Genomic DNA, 17,051 nt, shown 5'->3' with positions numbered 1-17,051 from the left:
ACTTTCAGCATCAGGACTTGTGATGCAGCTCTAGTGGCACTCATAATCTACAGCTGTAGGTTTTATTTATTTATTTATTTTTTTGTTTATTTATTTATTTATTTTTTGAGACGGAGTCTCGCTGTGTTGCCCAGGCTGGAGTGCAGTGGCGCAATCTCGGCTCACTGCAAGCTCTGCCTCCCGGGTTCACGCCATTCTTCTGCCTCAGCCTCTCCGAGTAGCTGGGACTACAGGCGCCCGCCACCACGCCCGGCTAATTTTTTGTATTTTTAGTAGAGACGGGGTTTCACCGTGGTCTGGATCTCCTGACCTCGTGATCCGCCTGCCTCGGCCTCCCAAAGTGCTGGGATTACAAGCGTGAGCCACCGCGCCCGGCCTGGCTGTAGGTTTTAAATCAGTGATTCTTACAGTATTTCAGAAGCATTGTTAGGCATAATATCCTTTGTGTTTTAGGGCAGAGTAAATTGTCAGCCACTGCTAAAATGATTTTCTCACTTCCAAAAAATATTTGAACACCGTATACAAAGCAAATAAGGTATGTATTCAAAGCACTGTCTCATCTTTGTCAGCTTGTGTTCAGCATTAGAAATTCAAGTGTTGTATTTGAATGTAATGATTTAAGTCAATTGTACGATGTTGGGGTGTGGAGTATCTCTTAGTATGACATTGAGGTGGAAGTAGCTGAATCTGAACTTGGTGTTTTTAAGCCTGCTGTCCTATATTTGCTCTCAGAATTCATGTTAAACAAACATTACTCGTTGCTCTTTTTAATCCTCTGGTTCGTAATGAGATTGTTTCATAGCTCCTGAAAGTCTTGTTAAATCATTTAAGGTCTGTGTGACGATAGCTTGTCGTTAGAGAAAAGTCAAAACCAAATTCTTGGCTGTGTCCCCACTCATGCCATAGGTCGTGTTCTAGTGTGAAAACTTACTGTTTCACTTTCTTGGGAGAGATGGGGACAGATTTAGTGGCAACAAGATGACATAACCGGAAACAGCACTGGGCTGTGGTGCAAGAAAGCGGAGCTGAGTAAACACCTTGTTAGGGAAGCTGCCCCTCCTCAGTGATTGCCAAGTGTCAGTTAGCTCTTGGGCATAACAAACGCAGGGTTCAGGATCCCATAGTCAAGGTGGGCCTGGGTCCCGGTGGGGAGCTGGTGACCAGGAGAGGCTGATGTTCTGGTTGGAAAATACAATTCAAGTGTGAAGTTGATATTTGAGTCTTCACATGGCCCTTCTATAACAGCATTAAGAAACTTTGAAAAATGGGGTGGAAGGTGTATGGAAATTATCCATCCGGCCAATATAAAAACAATTTCTAGTTGGATATTCTTTTCTAGCCTCTGTGTATATGTTTTTATGCAGCTATAATTATAGTTGTGAATAACTGTTTCCTGCATTTTTACATAATATTATAAAGCCCTCATCACTTTTCATGGTTGCCTTAAAAAGGTGGCTTATTTTAGAAAGATGCTTAATGCTACTCTGAAGCGTCCTCAGGTGTGCTGTTCTGACCAGGGCCCTGCACTTGGGGCACTTGGAGTCCCTGCATGTGTGTGCAAATGCTCGGTACCCCTGACCCCACTGAGAATCTGCTGGGAAAGATAGTCTTCCCAGGGAAAGAATGCACTGGTATACACCAATTGCTTATGATTCCAGAAGCCACATGTGGATATTTGATATTTGGATCCTTAATAAGGGGTCCATCCTAGATCTTGAAATGGACATCGCATTTTAAAAATTTAAAGTAAACCTGATGTATGTAACTGGAACATTAGCAGTGTTGTGTTTCTCACTTTATTTTTTATACCCCTAATTTTCTCCCCTTTTCCCTGTATTATAAGATTGGGTAGACTTTACGTCTTGGCCCTAGGTGACACACAAATCAGTTTCTATCACTGTCTGCAAAACACCCCCCAAAATTTGCCTTGTCATAGCGGTTCGCTTCTCCTGACTCTGGGCCCATGCTCATGGCTGCATTCAGCTGGCAAGTTGTCCAGGTGCTGGCAGAGCTTTTCTTTCCTGGCGTTTCATCCTGCCTTCTTCAGGGCTTGGTGGTCTCAGGGCAACATCTCAAGAGGGGAAAGGTGGAAGCCACAGGGCCCTTGAGAGCTAGCCTTAGAGTCACATGACTTCCACCACACTTTTGGTCAGAGCAAATCACAAGAGCCGCCCAGATCCAAGGATTAGCGAGCTAGGGTGCACCTCTTTGGGAGGAGAGTTTCTTTGTGGGAGGAATCTGTGATCCTCGTTTGTTGTTGTTCTTGCTGCTGTTTTTTTTTTTTTTTTTTTTTTTTTGAGACAGAGTCTGACTCCGTCGCCCAGGCTGGAATGCAGTGGTGCAATCTGCAATCTCAGCTCACTGCAACCTCCACCTCCGCCTTCTGGGTTCAAGTGATTCTTGTGCCTTAGCCTCCCGAGTAGCTGGGATTACAGGCGTGAGCCACTGCGCCTTGCCTGTGTTCCTGTTTTGTATTCTGCCACAATACATAGCAGATTCTCATCCCATGTGTATTGAACCCTTAGGGGAAAAAACACTTTCTTTCTGGGAAGCGAAATTAGATATGTCTTCTAACTAAATATGGTACTTAAAACTTTAAAAAATATCTTTGAAAACTCGTGTATGTTAAAGAGGTCCTCTGAGAGGGAATCTTGGTGATGCCTCTGCCACGTTCACTACATTCTCACATTAGCCTGTTTTTTGTTACTGATTTCTATTGTACATTTGTATAGGCCCCAGGGAATCCAGCGATTTGATGGCCTTACCCTGCCCTCTTAATATGCGTTGATGGTGTCTTTTGTCTTGGTTGTTGGCAGGTACAGGTGCTGACAAAGCTCAGGTTTGATGCTCCTTTGGGTTATTGTCTTGAGGTAGTTTGACAGCTACTCAGCCTCGGGCTGTACAAATAACCCAGACCTATTTTGGTTCTCTTTAGTCAAGCATAACATAGAGACAATACTAAGGGCAGGAATCAAAGAGACCCCATGTCACCCGTTCTGCTCTGCCCTCCTGTAGAATTAGAACCCCTCATCACAAGAAGTGCAGGGAGAGATGGATCCAAAGAGAATAAGGTAGGGGGAAAAAAAAAACAAAACAACTTGTTTGATCTTTTTTAAAAAAAATGCCAGATTTTCTGCTACTCAGCAAAAAAAGATACAGTATATAAGATTTTGAGCTGGGTGCTAAAAGGCTACAGGTGACTTTTCTTAGAATAAATAAAACAGCGCATTAAAAGGCTGTTGGAACTGTTATAAACCAGCATGATTGGGATGTTTAACTTCATTTCCTAGTTAACTTAGGATTAATTCACACAACTTCTGGGGTAAGAGTGTCTCTTCTTAGGGGTGAGGGACACCATTTATTTTTGGAAGACTATCAGATATATATCCAGTTGCTCTTTTAATTAGATTTACTTTAAAATGCCGCAGTCGACTCTTCAGTATAAAGTCAGACCCTCAGAGATATTGTCTGTGCAATTCAAAAGGTTTCAGAAAAATACTTTTTTAAATTACATAATATTATTTAAAATATTTTTAAAGACTGCGTAAAGATTACATAGAAAGCTTCTGAAATATTGTACAAGTGGCTATCTAAACAGAAAATTTGGCAGGGCGTGGTGGCTCATGCCTATAATCGCAGTACTTTGGGAGGCCGAGGTGGGAGGATCACCTGAGCCCAGGAATTCCAGACCAGCCTGGGTAACAGAGTGAGAAAAAAAAATCTAAAAACTAGCCAGGCGTGGTTGCTTGCAGCTGTAGTCCCAGCTGCTTGGGAAGCTGAGGCGGGAGGATTGTTTGAGCCTGGGAGGTCAAGGCTGTATGAGCTATGATCACGTCACTGCACTCCAGAATGGGTGACAGCGTGAGACCATCTCAATAAAATAAGATACTGGGCATGGTGGCTCACGCCTGTAATCCCAGCACTTTGGGCGGCTGAGGCGGGCGGATCACTTGGGGTCAGATGTTTGAGACCAGCCTGGCCAATATGGTGAAACCCCATCTCTACTAAAAATACAAAAAATTAGCCAAACGTGGTGGTGGGTGCCTGTAATCCCAGCTACTCAGGAGGCTGAGGCAGGAGAATCACTTGAACCCGGGAGGTGGAGGTTGCAGTGAGCTGAGATCAATGCCATTGCACTCCAGCCTGGGTGACAGAACAAGACTCTGTCTCAGAAACTAAAACAAAAAAATAAAAAATAATAAGATAAAATTTGATTGGAAATTTAAGCTGTTGATGGGTCTGAAAGTGTGGCATATGAAATACATGTTAATTAGTTTGAATTAATGTAAGGGTGCTTCTGAATCTTATAACTAGCAGTGTAAGCTTAAGCAAAAAAAGTTTAGTTTTATTTTTTCTCAGACTAATATAATTCTAGTACCTTCCAAGTGCCAAGGTAGAATTCTGAATGTTTCCAAGGGTGTAAGAAATTGGCACATGGCTGGGTGAAAAGTCATGCCCTTTTTTTCATTATTCGTCTGTGGATTTCACCCCTCTGGGCTTTCCCCTAGCCAAGGGATCTGTAGAAGCTTGACTTTTGCATATTTACTTCCAACTTAGTTTTGGTTGTTTGGTGTTAAGCTTTTCTTCCTCTGGTGTGCTGTCTTACAGTAGTATCTTCATTTGTTGATTCATTCACTCAGTCAACATTTAGTAAATATTATGTGACAGGTAGCCATGGGAAATATATTGATGAATAAGACTCAGTTCTTTATTTTATTTTATTATTATTTTTGAAGACAGGATCTTGCTCTGTCACCCAGGCTGGAGTGCAGTGGCACGATCTTGCCTCACTGCAACCTCCACGTCCAGGGCTCAAGTGATCCTGCCACCTCAGCCTCCAGAGTAGTTGGGACCACAGGCATGCACCATCATGCCCAGCTTTTTTTTGTATTTTTAGTAGAGACAGGGTCTCATCATGTTGCCCAAGCTGGTCTGAAACTCCTGAGCTCGCGTGATCTGCCCACCTTGGCCTCCCAATGTGTTAGGATTACAGGTGTGAGCCACCGCGCCAGGCCAAGTTTCCATTCTTGTCTTTCATGAGCTCGTTACATAAATGGACCCGATAGATATGCAGACAGTGGACTGTAGTACAGAGCAGAATGAAGTAAGCTTTGTGATGTCTGGACAGCCAGATAGCCCGATTTAAGGGGTAAAAGAGAGGCTCTTGGGGGGCATGTAGGAAGCAGACTGGAGGCAACAGGCTTGGCCGGCCTCCTGGGGAAGATGCCCTAAGAGAAGGCAGGGAGCAGAGCTGAAGATGGGTGAGTTGGTGGATAGCTGGGCCAGATCCTGGAGGACCCCAAATGCCATGTGAAGGAGTTTGGGTTTGATACTAGGCTTGGAAAGAGCTGCTGAAGGGTTCTGAAGAAGGGAGTGGCGGTCTTAAGGTTGGAGTGCAGTTATTAGAAGTGGGGAACACAGGCGGAAGAGCAGAAGCCAGTGGGTCTGGTGTACGTTGAATTTGCAAACCAGAGGGTCATCCATCCACAGAAGTGCAGTTGACCCTTGAACAACACAGGGTTGAACTGCGTGGGTCCACTTACACGCAGACGTTTTCTAACCAAACGTGGGTTGATTTGAGGGATGCTAAATCTGTGTGCAGAGGGCTAACTTTTTGTATAGGCAGGTTCCTCAGGGCTGACTGTGCACTTGGATTTTGGTATATGCAGGGGTCCTGTAACCAATCACCTGCCTATACCAGGCGTTGACTGTAATTGGAAATTACTCAGAGATAACTGGAAATTCTGGTCCAGAGCTTAGATGAGAGGGTTTAGGGCTTAGTTTGGATTTGAGTGTACAATTGTCTGTGTTATTTTGAAGCCCTGAGGGGGAAAGAAGTTATTGGGAGAAGTGGGTTCTAGTGAGAATCCTGGGGTCCGCCTATGGAAAAGGAGCTGGTGGAGGAGGCAGATGGAGCAGTTAGAGTGGTTGGAAGGGGCCCCAGAGGATGCAATGAGAGGAAGGTGAGTGGGGGAGATGATGGTGAGGGGTTAGCAGTGTCTGCAGTTTCGGAGGGGTTGATCCCTTCATTCTAGATAGTCACTTTATCACCATTGTTTGCTGTCATTATTGTATATCATGTCTGATTTCAGAAATTTTATTTCACCCAAAGCCTTCAGACCAGCAGCTCTTGGGTTTAGAGGAGTGGTTCCCAGCCCTCTTTGCACATCAGTGTCCCCAGGGTTGCTTTAAAAGAGTACTTGGGCCACTTTTAAGAGAGTGCGCATTCCTGAATCTCCTTTCCAGAGACTGTGATTTGAGTGGCCTGAGTTGCTCCAAGCTGCCCAGAGAATTCCAGTATGCAACCAAGTGTGAGAACCCCTGATGCAGACTTCCACAGGCTCTGCTTGTTTGTGTTCCCGCTGTGTCGTGGCTGCCTGCCATGGTTGCTTCAGGGGTCTCTGAGCTTGCCATCCAGGGTGTGTGTTAACTGTGTTCTTTTGGAAAGCAAACTAAGACTGTACTGAAACTCCTATAATCTGGTGTTAATAGGTAATATGGTGGGTTCGTTATTCACATGGTCTGGCTAATAGAGAGCTCGTGGTATACCATAAGTAGATTAGGAATTGTCAAAGAGTTTTAACGTCCTTAAGTGCTGGAGCTACACATTATTATTATTATTTTTGTAGATAAAAAGGCCTTTAAATCCTATAGGCTGGTTGAAGTTCTTGAATATTTTTGTACTGTAGATACATGGAAATCTCAACTAATGGTGTAGTTGATAGTGTATGGGCGCAGGGGTTAGTTGGCCTTATTGGCCTCTGGCCAAGTGCATTGTGATGGCTTTGACTCTGTGATTTTCTTTTCTGTGACTGTTTTAAGTCCTGGGAAGAACTGGCAGCCCGCTTGAAAAGAGGGCTGGCAGCAGCATTTGAAAAGAGAATATTGATCGCAGGCGAAGTTAACCCGGGACTAGGGTGGGGTTGGAAAGGTGGCGGTGTGATTGTATTGACAGTGCTCTTTATGGAGTGATGACTCCTGTGCCTGTGGGTGAGCGTGAGGGATGTGTGGGGAAAGTACACTAACGGCTGTTACTGTCTGCTGTGCACCAGGCTGCCAGAGCTGCTGAGGGGGAGAGCAGACAGAAGTTCTTCACCCAGGATATTAATGGAATCCTATTAGAGTGAGTATCGTCTGTCTGTCTGTTTGTCTGTGTCTGTTTCTGCTGTTGCTGAGCTTGGGGCAAGCCAGCCAGGGGAGAATGGGAGTACAACTGAACTGCATAAAGGTGACCACCAAGGAGATAAAAGAAGAATTGGATTAACATGGTTTCATTGTTATTTTTCTTTTAAAAATCAAAATACAACAGGGACACCAAATACTTGTCTCCAGAAGCGATAGACCTCCCTTATCTTAGGCAGCAGGCATTAATAGCATATGATAATCATGGCCTGTTAGAAGAGGATTTCTTGGCAGGTATGAGACGAGAGAGAGAAGGTGTTGCTTGCCTGTCTCTGAGAATCCTGAAGAATGAGAGACAGCCTGGTGGCCTTGGGCCTGCTTTGCCTTCGGTGTTGCTTGGCGTCCCTGGCCGTTCCCCTCGCTGGCACTCCGGTTCCTAGTGCCACGTGAATCATCCCTAACGCTGTTCCCACACACCTGAGCCTCTGAGACACCACACTGTGTGAATCGGGTTAAAAAGCAGAAGAGCAAAAGTTTGTAAATCCAGACTGGGAAAAGTGATTCCTTGTGGCCTGGCCTGCAGTGTTGCCGCTTTAATCTTGGTTGTAGTTTGTGGCAGGGGAAGCTTGTTGCTCAACAGCTGAGGAGTTTGTGTATGTAAGAAGAGTTGTCAAAATGTGGGTGTTCTACCAAATGGCCTCGCCTGGCCAGGACCTGGATTGGCCCCTTGGGTCAGGAAGTGTGGGCTGCAGAGAGCACCTGAGCATTGGTGTGGATGATAGGGTTGTGTCAACAAGGAACCTGCTTGAGCGTGCCAAATATGGACAGCTCAAGGCATTGAAGAGAAATATTTTTTTGCTTATCTAGATGGAGAAACTGGAGGGGTGAGGCTTTCCCTGACCTTATAATGGTTGATAAAACTGGGGACTGGGGGGAAAAAAAAGAAATGCTGCCGGGAAGTGTTTCCTTTCAACCCCAGGTAACTCATGATTTTCCACTTTGAAAGCTTTTATGTTTTCTCTATGAAATTTAGTGCTTCAGAGCTTGTTCTCCTGGGCTCTGTTTTCTTGGTATTGTGACCTAAGAGCCTTGGCCCACATTACCTAGCCATGTTCATCAGGCTTGGGAGTTCTTGTTTGTTGACTGCTGAGGATGTATTTCCGTGGGCATTCAATCACATCGTGTGACCAACAAGACAGGGTCTGACCTGCCTTTGGCCCCTGGCTTTCCTCTCCATGTACGGTGAGCTGATGAAGACAGGAGTTGCAGCGAGCTGCAGGCGGTGGTGACTGTGTTCTGTTCTTCAGCATAGAGGCGCAGACTCGGGAGCTGAGCAGTCAGGTCCGCTCTGGGGTGTATGCCTATCTTGCGTCATTCCTGCCCTGCAGCAAGGATGCCCTGCTCAAGCGTGCTCGGAAACTTCACCTCTATGAACAGGTGGGTGACTCTAGAGTGAAGCCCTTTGGCTTTGGGGGCCTGGCAGAGGGGTGACTGAGTCTTAAGCAATGATGCATCTGCTGCCCCACTGCCTCCTTGTGATCACCCCGTCATGCATCCTGAGCATAAGAGTGATGTGTAAACCTGCCTTGAATTTTGTCCCGCTCTTCGCAGGGGGGCCGTCTGAAGGAGCCTCTCCAGAAGCTCAAGGAAGCCATTGGCAGGGCGATGCCAGAGCAGATGGCCAGGTACCAGGATGAATGCCAGGCACACACGCAGGCAAAGGTTGCCAAGTAAGTTTGTCCTGGCGCTTGCAGGCGCGACCCTCCTGTCTTGCCTCTTCCCCTCCCGTTTCTTGGTGTGTACTGCCATTTCCCAAGGAGCCTCTTGGCTCTTCTTTGGCCTTTTCTCCTTCTCTGTGAAGTCCCAGTTGTGCAGAGGGTGAGGGGAGAGGCGGTGGGCAGGAGCACCTTGGGGCCCCATGTAATTCTATTCACTCCATAGGATGCTGGAAGAGGAGAAGGACAAGGAGCAGAGGGACCGGATTTGTTCGGATGAGGAAGAAGATGAAGAAAAAGGGGGCAGGAGGATAATGGGACCTCGGAAGAAGTTCCAATGGAATGATGAGATCAGGTGCGCCCACACTGGGACTTGGCCTCTTTGGAGGGTTGGTGGGGCAGTGTCTGAGCACGTCCCCTATTGCTGACAAAGGTTAGGCTCATTTACTTTCATCAGGGCTGCTGAAAGCACATGATTGGAACCTTGAAGAAGCATCTGAAGTAGTTTGGAGTTTCTGATTTCTGCCTCCTTCTCAGGGAGCTACTGTGCCAGGTGGTGAAGATCAAACTGGAGAGCCACGACCTGGAGAGGAACAACAAAGCCCAGGCTTGGGAGGACTGTGTGAAGGGCTTTCTGGACGCGGAGGTCAAGCCCCTCTGGCCCAAAGGCTGGATGCAGGCCAGGTGAGGGCCGTGTGCTGAGATGGGCATCTGTGCAGTCAAGACACGTTTGAACGCTGCTTTTGTGCCAGGCCAACAGGATCCTTGCCCACAGGGAGTCACTGTCTAGCTGCCTCAACTCTGATCTCACCTGAGGAATTGGGGGACATGCAGGTAGCTGGGAAAGGGTCCTCTGGATCTTCCCTGGAGGAAGGGAAGTTGCCTTCAGGGTTTTGTTTTTGTCATTTTTTGTCCAACTTCAGTTGAGGTTTGGCCTCCCATCTCAGTATGCACTTTCCTTTTTCCTTTTTTTTTTTTTTTTTTTGAGATGGAGTCTCGCTCTGTTGCCCGGGCTGGAGTACGGTGGTATGATCTCAGCTCACTGCAAGCTCCACCTCCCAGCTTCACGCCATTCTCCTGCCTCAGCCTCCCAAGTAGCTGGGACTACAGGTGCCCGCCACCATGCCCGGCTAATTTTTTTGTATGTTTAGTAGAGACGGGGTTTCACCATGTTAGCCAGGATGGTCTCGATCTCCTGACCTCGTGATCTGCCCACCTTGGCCTCCCAAAGTGCTGGGATTACAGGCGTGAGCCACCGTGACCAGCAGCACTTCCTGTTTTAACATACAGGCTGCTATGAGCATTTGAGAGATAGGTTCATCTTGGGTCTTTCCTGATGTTCCTGAAGAAGTCTCATTTGCAGGTAGCAGGGCTGACTCCGTATTGGAACTAGGTGCCAGGCTTCCGTCTCAGAGGCTACCTTGTACGAAGCCACTTCCTGCGAATGAAGTATTTCTGTAATACGTGGGACAGAGAAAGTTAGCTGGAGTGATTTTCTTGATTGGACCTGAATCATCTGTTGTGCGGATAGATCTTGGAACCTTTGAAATTGCTGTCCTCTCTACATAGGCTGGACTCATATGAAGAACGTTTTTGTTGAGTTTCTCTGGACAAAGACACGCTGGGTCACTCCACGTTTTATTCCTGGAATGGAAGGAATAGGCAATAAGGAAAGTGCTGTGCCCTTTAGGGAAGCATCACCATGAGAGGTTTGAGGCAGAGCCATACATTTTCTTGGTAAAGGCTAGACTCAGCCTTTGGGCAGCCACTGTGTCCCATTCAGATCCTCTCACCAGGAATTTGGCTCCCCAATCCATTGACCTTTTTGTGTGTGTGTGTGTGGGGTGGGAAGGGGGGGGCGGCGGTGGCAGGGGGCGGGGACAAAGTCTCGCTCTGTTGCTCAGACTGGAGTGCAATGGCACGATCTCGGCTCACTGCAACCGCCACCTCCCCGGTTTGAGCGAATCTCCTGCCTCAGCCTCCCGAGTAGCTGGGATTACAGGCGTGCGCCACCACGCCTGGCTGATTTTAGTATTTTTAGTAGCGACGGGGTTTCACCATGTTGGCCGGGCTGGTCTCGAACTCCTGACCTCAGGTGATCCACCCGCCTTGGCCTCCCAAAGTGCTGGGATTACAGGCGTGAGCCACTGCGCCTGGCCAGTTGACATTTAATGAGGGATAGCCACTGAGGACCAGGGACACTAGCAAAGTTCTGGAAGCAGAGTCCCAGCTTTCTGGGGTGTGTACAGATGCCTGGTGTTCTGTGTCTTTCAGGACTCTGTTTAAGGAGAGCAGACGAGGCCATGGGCACCTGACTTCAATCCTGTGAGTATCTTGGTATTTTCACATCTCGGGACAAGTGTTGTTTTTGGTCTCCTCTGGATATTCTCTAAACTTTTCTGTGCTCCTTCCTTTGAACAGGGCCAAGAAGAAAGTTATGGCCCCTTCTAAAATCAAGGTGAAGGTGAGTCAGTTTGCTCAGGTCACATGTCAGCTATGCCCATCTCCCTGCAGCTATGTTCTGGAAACCGTCAAGTGACTGTGGAAGCTCACGGATCTTTGCTTGTCTGGGGACAGCTACTCAGGGTGACATTCTTGAAGTCATACCAGGACAGAGACCCAAGCCACTTAACCCCCCTCTAGCCTTGGTTCTACAAACTATCCAGCTGGCCCAGTTCCTGGGGTTCATGTGGGATTAAGTGGGATCTTCTTGGTAGCCCTCTGAGGAGTCAATAGTCCCTGAAGGTGTGAAGGTGTTACACTGCGATCTTTGTATGGAAGAAATACACTCTAGGCAAGTGCAGTTTAGCTTGGACCCACAGCAGAAAGAAAAGGCGACTTTGCTGAGCCACCAGGCAGAAATGGAGGGTGATACAGTGGCTGGAGAATAGACACGATGAAAATTACCTTAGATGTTGCAGAAACCTCTCAATGTAGTAAAAATTGCTGTTTATCAACATTTTTTCCAGTTCTTAGTATGCTGCCCTTAGCCATCCCTAAGCAGACCGTGAGAATGAGATGTGCAAGTCATTTACTCCTAAGTATCTCTTGAGCTCCCACAATGTCCCAGACACACTGTATTAAGCACCAGCGATGAAAGAGTGAAGGATTAGACCCCATTCCTGTTCCCATGAAAAACTCACTCTTCTTTGAACCCAGTCTGAGGAGATAGGTGCTGGGAAAAATCAAGAAGGGAAAAATAGCTGCTTTAAGGCAATTCTAATGCCATGCCTTGGTCTGATTGCAGCTAGGAGGGCGCTGAGACAGTGGGAATGCCAGTAGGCAGAGTATCTCTTCACGAGAGTCTTAACGCTTTTCAAAACAGAAGAAAATTTCTCCTGGTGGCTTGTTTGTACTTAGCAACGAAGCATGCCGGGGTAAACCCAGCCCTGGCCAACCAGATACTCACCAGGGGTGATGAAGTCATGGCATTTAAAGTCAAGGCGGGCGTACCTCCTGCTCTCTCCCACTGCTTGTTTTGTAATTATACAGGAAGGCCCGGTTTTTTTGTGACTCGAGTTCACATGTTTATATCCTCACAACAGGCCAATGTTGGCATCTTTGGACCTTTCTAAACATCAACATTTCTGTTTTCCTTTAGGAATCGTCTACGAAGCCTGATAAAAAGGTTTCTGTCCCATCAGGACAGATTGGTGGCCCCATTGCTTTGCCCTCAGATCACCAAACAGGAGGCCTGAGTATTGGGGCCTCGAGCAGGGAGCTCCCATCCCAGGCATCCGGCGGCCTTGCTAACCCTCCTCCTGTCAACCTGGAGGACTCGTTGGATGAAGACTTGATCCGCAATCCAGCCTCCTCTGTGGAAGCCGTGTCCAAGGAATTGGCTGCATTGAATAGCAGAGCAGCTGGGAACTCTGAATTCACACTGCCTGCACCCTCAAAAGCACCTGCAGAAAAAGTTGGAGGCGTTTTATGTACAGAAGAAAAAAGGAACTTTGTGAAGCCCAGTCCTTCTGCTCCACCACCAGCTAGCTCTCTGCAGTCACCCCTCAATTTTCTGGCAGAACAGGCTCTGGCACTGGGGCAGTCCTCTCAGGAGAAAAAAACAGAGAGTTCTGGCTACAAAGAGCTGTCCTGCCAGGCTCCCCTCAATAAGGGCCTGCCAGAAGTACATCAGTCCAAAGCTAAGCACCACAGCTTGCCACGGACGTCTCACGGGCCCCAACTGGCAGTTCCTGTGCCTGGCCCCCAGGTCAAAGTCTTTCATGCCGGCACTCAGCAGCAGAAAAACTTCACGCCCCCATCTCCATTTGCCAATAAGCTCCAAGGCCCAAAGGCTTCTCCCCCACAGTGTCATCGTTCCCTCCTGCAGTTAGTGAAGACAGCGGCCAAAGGCCAGGGCTTCCATCCCTCTGCACCAGCCACCTCAGGAGGCCTGCCAGCATCCAGCAGCAGCTCTCACAAGACCCCAGCCTCGTCCTCTTCTGCCCTGAGCCATCCAGCAAAGCCACACTCAGTCAGCTCTGCAGGCTCATCTTACAAGAATAATCCCTTTGCCAGCTCTATCTCCAAACATGGGGTTTCTTCTGGCAGCTCTTCCTCTGGAGGAACACCAGTCCAGAGTTCTGTTTCTGGGAGCCTGGTCCCTGGCGTACAGCCTTCCTCCGTGGGACAGGCCACCAGCCGACCTATCCCAAGCTCAGCAGGGAAAAAAATGCCTGTTTCCCAGAAGTTGACCCTGGTAGCCCCTCCAGGCGGTCCAAACGGAGATTCCAGTGGTGGGACCCAGGGAGTGGCAAAGTTGATGACCGCGCCGCCCCGAAAGCCCTCTGCAGTTAGTAGTGTGACATCGTCTACGTCCTTGTCAGTGAGTGTCCGGCATAGCAGCCTGCCCTGCCCCATTCACAGGGGCCTTGGGGATGAGGTTGCTTGCCTTGCCCCGGGTGGAGAGTGAGATCTAAAACCACAGGTCAGGTAGGAACAGGGGGCTCAGACGTAGGAAGGGAGACTGGGCTCCGTGTTCTCAGGTATTCACTTTTCTGGTGACAGGAAGCCCAGGATGGCCTAAAGCTTCTTCTGAGGAGGGCAGAGGGAGCTAAAGGATGGCCAGCACCATGCCTCTTCGGAGGCTGGGTCTGTGTGGCACAGAATGAGCCACAGCACTTGCCTTCCGTGACCCCTTGCCTCTCCGTCTCTCTAAACAAGGGGGATGGAAATGCTGTCTACTGTCAGTTGAGTGAGTCATGTGGAGGTGTTCATGGACCAGGAATAGCAGGACCACCTAAGAGTGATTCTGTTGGTTTTTGAAGGACAGAGTCCAATAATTAATGCATCTTGCTTGTGTGTAATTACAGCAGGTTCGGGAAGAGATAGTGAGCATTTTTTTTTTCTTTTTCTTTTTTTTTTTTTTTTTGAGACGTCTTGCTCTTCTGCCTAGGTTGGACTGCAGTGGCGCTGTCTCGGCTCACTGCAAGCTCCATCTCTTGGGTTCACGCCGTTCTCCTGCCTCAGCCTCCCAAGTAGCTGGGACTACAGGCGCCCTCCACCGCGCCCGGCTAATTTTTTGTATTTTTAGTAGAGACGGAGTTTCACCACGTTAGCCAGGATGGTCTCGATCTCCTGACCTCGTGATCTGCCCGCCTCGGCCGCCGAAAGTGCTGGGATTACAGGTGTGAGCCACCGCACCCGGCCTCTTTTTCTAATATATAAATGAAGTGGTTACAAAGACAGAACCATAGAAAGGTCTGTTGGAGGTCTCACCTCCTTTCCTGCACCCACCACCCCTGTAAGGTAACTAAGCTCTTTAGTTTCTGGTTTATTTTCCTCTTTTTAAACAAAAGATTAATAAATACAAACAAAGGTATATATGTATGTATATGTGTGTATGTATATAAATATATATACACATACAAATATACATGAACATTTATGGATATCTATGTTACATTTTTCCCTTCACAAAGGAGGCTTTTTTTTTTTGAGCCAGAGTCTGGCTCTGTCACCTAGGCTGGACTGCAGTAGCGCGATCACAGCTCACTGCAACCTCTGTAGGAAACATATGTAATATCCTTTTTAAAAAATTATGTTCCCTGGAATCCATTCCATGTTGGTTCATAAAGACTGTCCTGGGTCCTGTCTTTGGGGTTGCAGGGTCGGAGGGTGCCTCCCAGGGCCATCTGACATGGATGTGTATGTTCCTTTGTGTTGCCAGGTTTGGTGTGAGTGAGCCATGAACAGGACTGGAGTTCTTACCGCTTGCTGTGTTTCTTCCCTAGAAAGGAACGAGTGGGACCGTGCTGCTGACCGGCTCCTCTTTGATGGCTTCTCCCTACAAATCCAGCAGCCCAAAGCTGTCTGGGGCCATGAGCTCAAACTCCTTGGGAATTATAACCCCTGTCCCTATTCCTGTCCACGTACTTTCCTTCAGCGCTGACTCCTCTGCCAAAGCAGGGGTCTCCAAGGATGCCATCGTGACAGGCCCTGCCCCCGGGTCCTTCCACCATGGCCTTGGCCACAGTAAGTGCTTCTTTGCTGTCTTTGGTCACTCAGGAACCTCTAGATTGTGGCCAGGGGTCCTGCTGTTGTGTACTCTGGTTCCTGTGTTTGAGTCTGGTGTGTGACCATGGGGAACATCTCCGGGAACTATGCCGAGCCCCCACTGCCCCTTTGGGTGTGGTGCCCAGACTGGCCTGGCAGGTTATCGGGGGCTTTTGGCTGCTGGAGCTGCTTTTCTGTTCCTGTCTTCAATGTGTGTGTTTTGTTCTTTTCTCCCCTCCTGTTTTCTCTCAGGTCTTCTGGCTGGCTTGCACTCCAGCCCGCCCCATGCAGCGCCTCTCCCACACGCTGCCGTGCCCACCCATATCCCGCAGAGTCTGCCAGGTAATCACCCGACGGTCAGTGTGCCACGCACACCATGTGCCTTTGCCCTCTCCACCCCTAGGTGCTTTGCCACTGCCAAGGGTCTTGGTGTCTTTGCCTTGTCGCTGTTGTTGTTTTGGTCTGTCCTTTGAGGCTGTGCTTTTTCAGTACTCAGGGCGACATGCACTTCTACTCTTGGGGTTTCCTCTGGTCCCCACTTGGAGCTGCAGCCAGGTCAGCCTCAGCCTGTGTGATTACAGGGAAAGTTGCGGGGGGCAGGGTGGGGCAGTTTTGTGTGTGGTGGAGGAGTTCCTAACCCTCGGCTCGTTTTTTTCTCTTCAGTTAAAAAAAAAAAAGGAAGGTAATGGTGCATCTTCTCCAAGGGCTAATTGGGTACAACAAGGTCTTGGAATACAAGCTGCTCCACTTTCAGATGTGATTGCTTAACAGAAGGCTCTCTAAACTTCGTTTCATTAAAGGGAAAATCCAGGTAGCAGCCAGAGGCCACAGTGCAAGACTTTGAGAGGAGCAGCTTTAAATCTGTCCAGGTGTGAAAACTCCATCAGAACAGATTTGGGAGCACAGCAGGCTTGTGGTCGGCGCTCCTCTTAGCACCTTCTGAAATAGCCTCTAAAAGCCTCAGGCTTGAGGCTGGTCTGGTAGCATCTGAGAAGAGAGCTCAGGTGCCCCGGGTTGGTACCTTTGCATTGAGTGCATCTGCCTCACCCTGTCCTGAGTCTGCGATTCTTGGGTACGCCTCCTGGAATTCTAGCATGGGAAGTCTCACGGTGTCTCGGCTTTGACCTAGCATTGTTCCTACTGTAGACCTGCTTCAGACGTGACCAGGGTGCTACTTGGATAAGGGGAGAGCCACTCTTATGGAAGCCAGCTGAGGTAACCCTGGTGAACTGGTGCCAGGTGGAAGTAAGGACCCTCTGTGCCGCACATCTCCCAAGTTACATCTGCCTCATGATGTGCTGTGGCTCCCTGGCACCATGGCGCATTATAGTAAACACCAGAGGCCATATGGGGCAAGACTAAATCTGGAAGTCTCCACAGTGGAAATTGTGCTGCTTTGAGGGGCTAAGCCTACAACACTAGTGACTCCTCCTTTCCTTGGGAGGAGAAGTAAAGTGCAGTGATTTCTCTACAGACTAGAGGCTGCAGAGCCACCTTGGTGAGAGCAGGGGTCTTTCCAAAGTCAGGCTGCCCTGCCTTTGCTTACTCTCAGGAACGTTACGCTCAGAAAAGTGGTGGCTCTCACCTGTAATCCCAGCACTTTGGGAGGCCAAGGCAGGAGGATTGCCTGAGTCCAGGAGTTCAAGACCAGCCTGGGCAACATGGCAAGACCCTATCTCTACGTTAAAAGAAAAAAATTAGCCAGGTGTGGTGGCATGT

The 17,051-nt window shown here is 48.4% G+C and overlaps 1 protein-coding gene across 3 annotated transcripts in view; it reads left to right on the top strand.

Moving 5' to 3' along the window:
- Positions 1-17,051, top strand: part of UBN1 (ubinuclein 1) — a 38,585-nt gene that overhangs the window by 18,062 nt on the left and 3,472 nt on the right. Inside the window, exons 8-17 of one of the 3 annotated variants that reach the window (XM_030798772.1) lie at positions 7,053-7,123; positions 8,430-8,559; positions 8,734-8,852; positions 9,064-9,192; positions 9,375-9,521; positions 11,112-11,162; positions 11,259-11,301; positions 12,439-13,662; positions 15,071-15,311; positions 15,585-15,674. In XM_030798772.1, coding sequence (XP_030654632.1) covers positions 7,053-7,123; positions 8,430-8,559; positions 8,734-8,852; positions 9,064-9,192; positions 9,375-9,521; positions 11,112-11,162; positions 11,259-11,301; positions 12,439-13,662; positions 15,071-15,311; positions 15,585-15,674 — 2,245 coding nt within the window. Of the gene's footprint in view, positions 1-7,052; positions 7,124-8,429; positions 8,560-8,733; positions 8,853-9,063; positions 9,193-9,374; positions 9,522-11,111; positions 11,163-11,258; positions 11,302-12,438; positions 13,663-15,070; positions 15,312-15,584; positions 16,952-17,051 lie in introns of those variants that run through there. The other 2 variants (XM_030798771.1, XM_030798770.1) reach the window with 2 other exon arrangements.

The sequence above is a fragment of the Nomascus leucogenys genome, chromosome 18 (genome assembly GCF_006542625.1).
Source record: "Nomascus leucogenys isolate Asia chromosome 18, Asia_NLE_v1, whole genome shotgun sequence".
NCBI lineage: Eukaryota > Metazoa > Chordata > Mammalia > Primates > Hylobatidae > Nomascus > Nomascus leucogenys.
The sequence above is the reverse complement of the archived record's forward strand: the minus strand, read 5'-3'. Positions and strand labels throughout refer to the sequence as shown.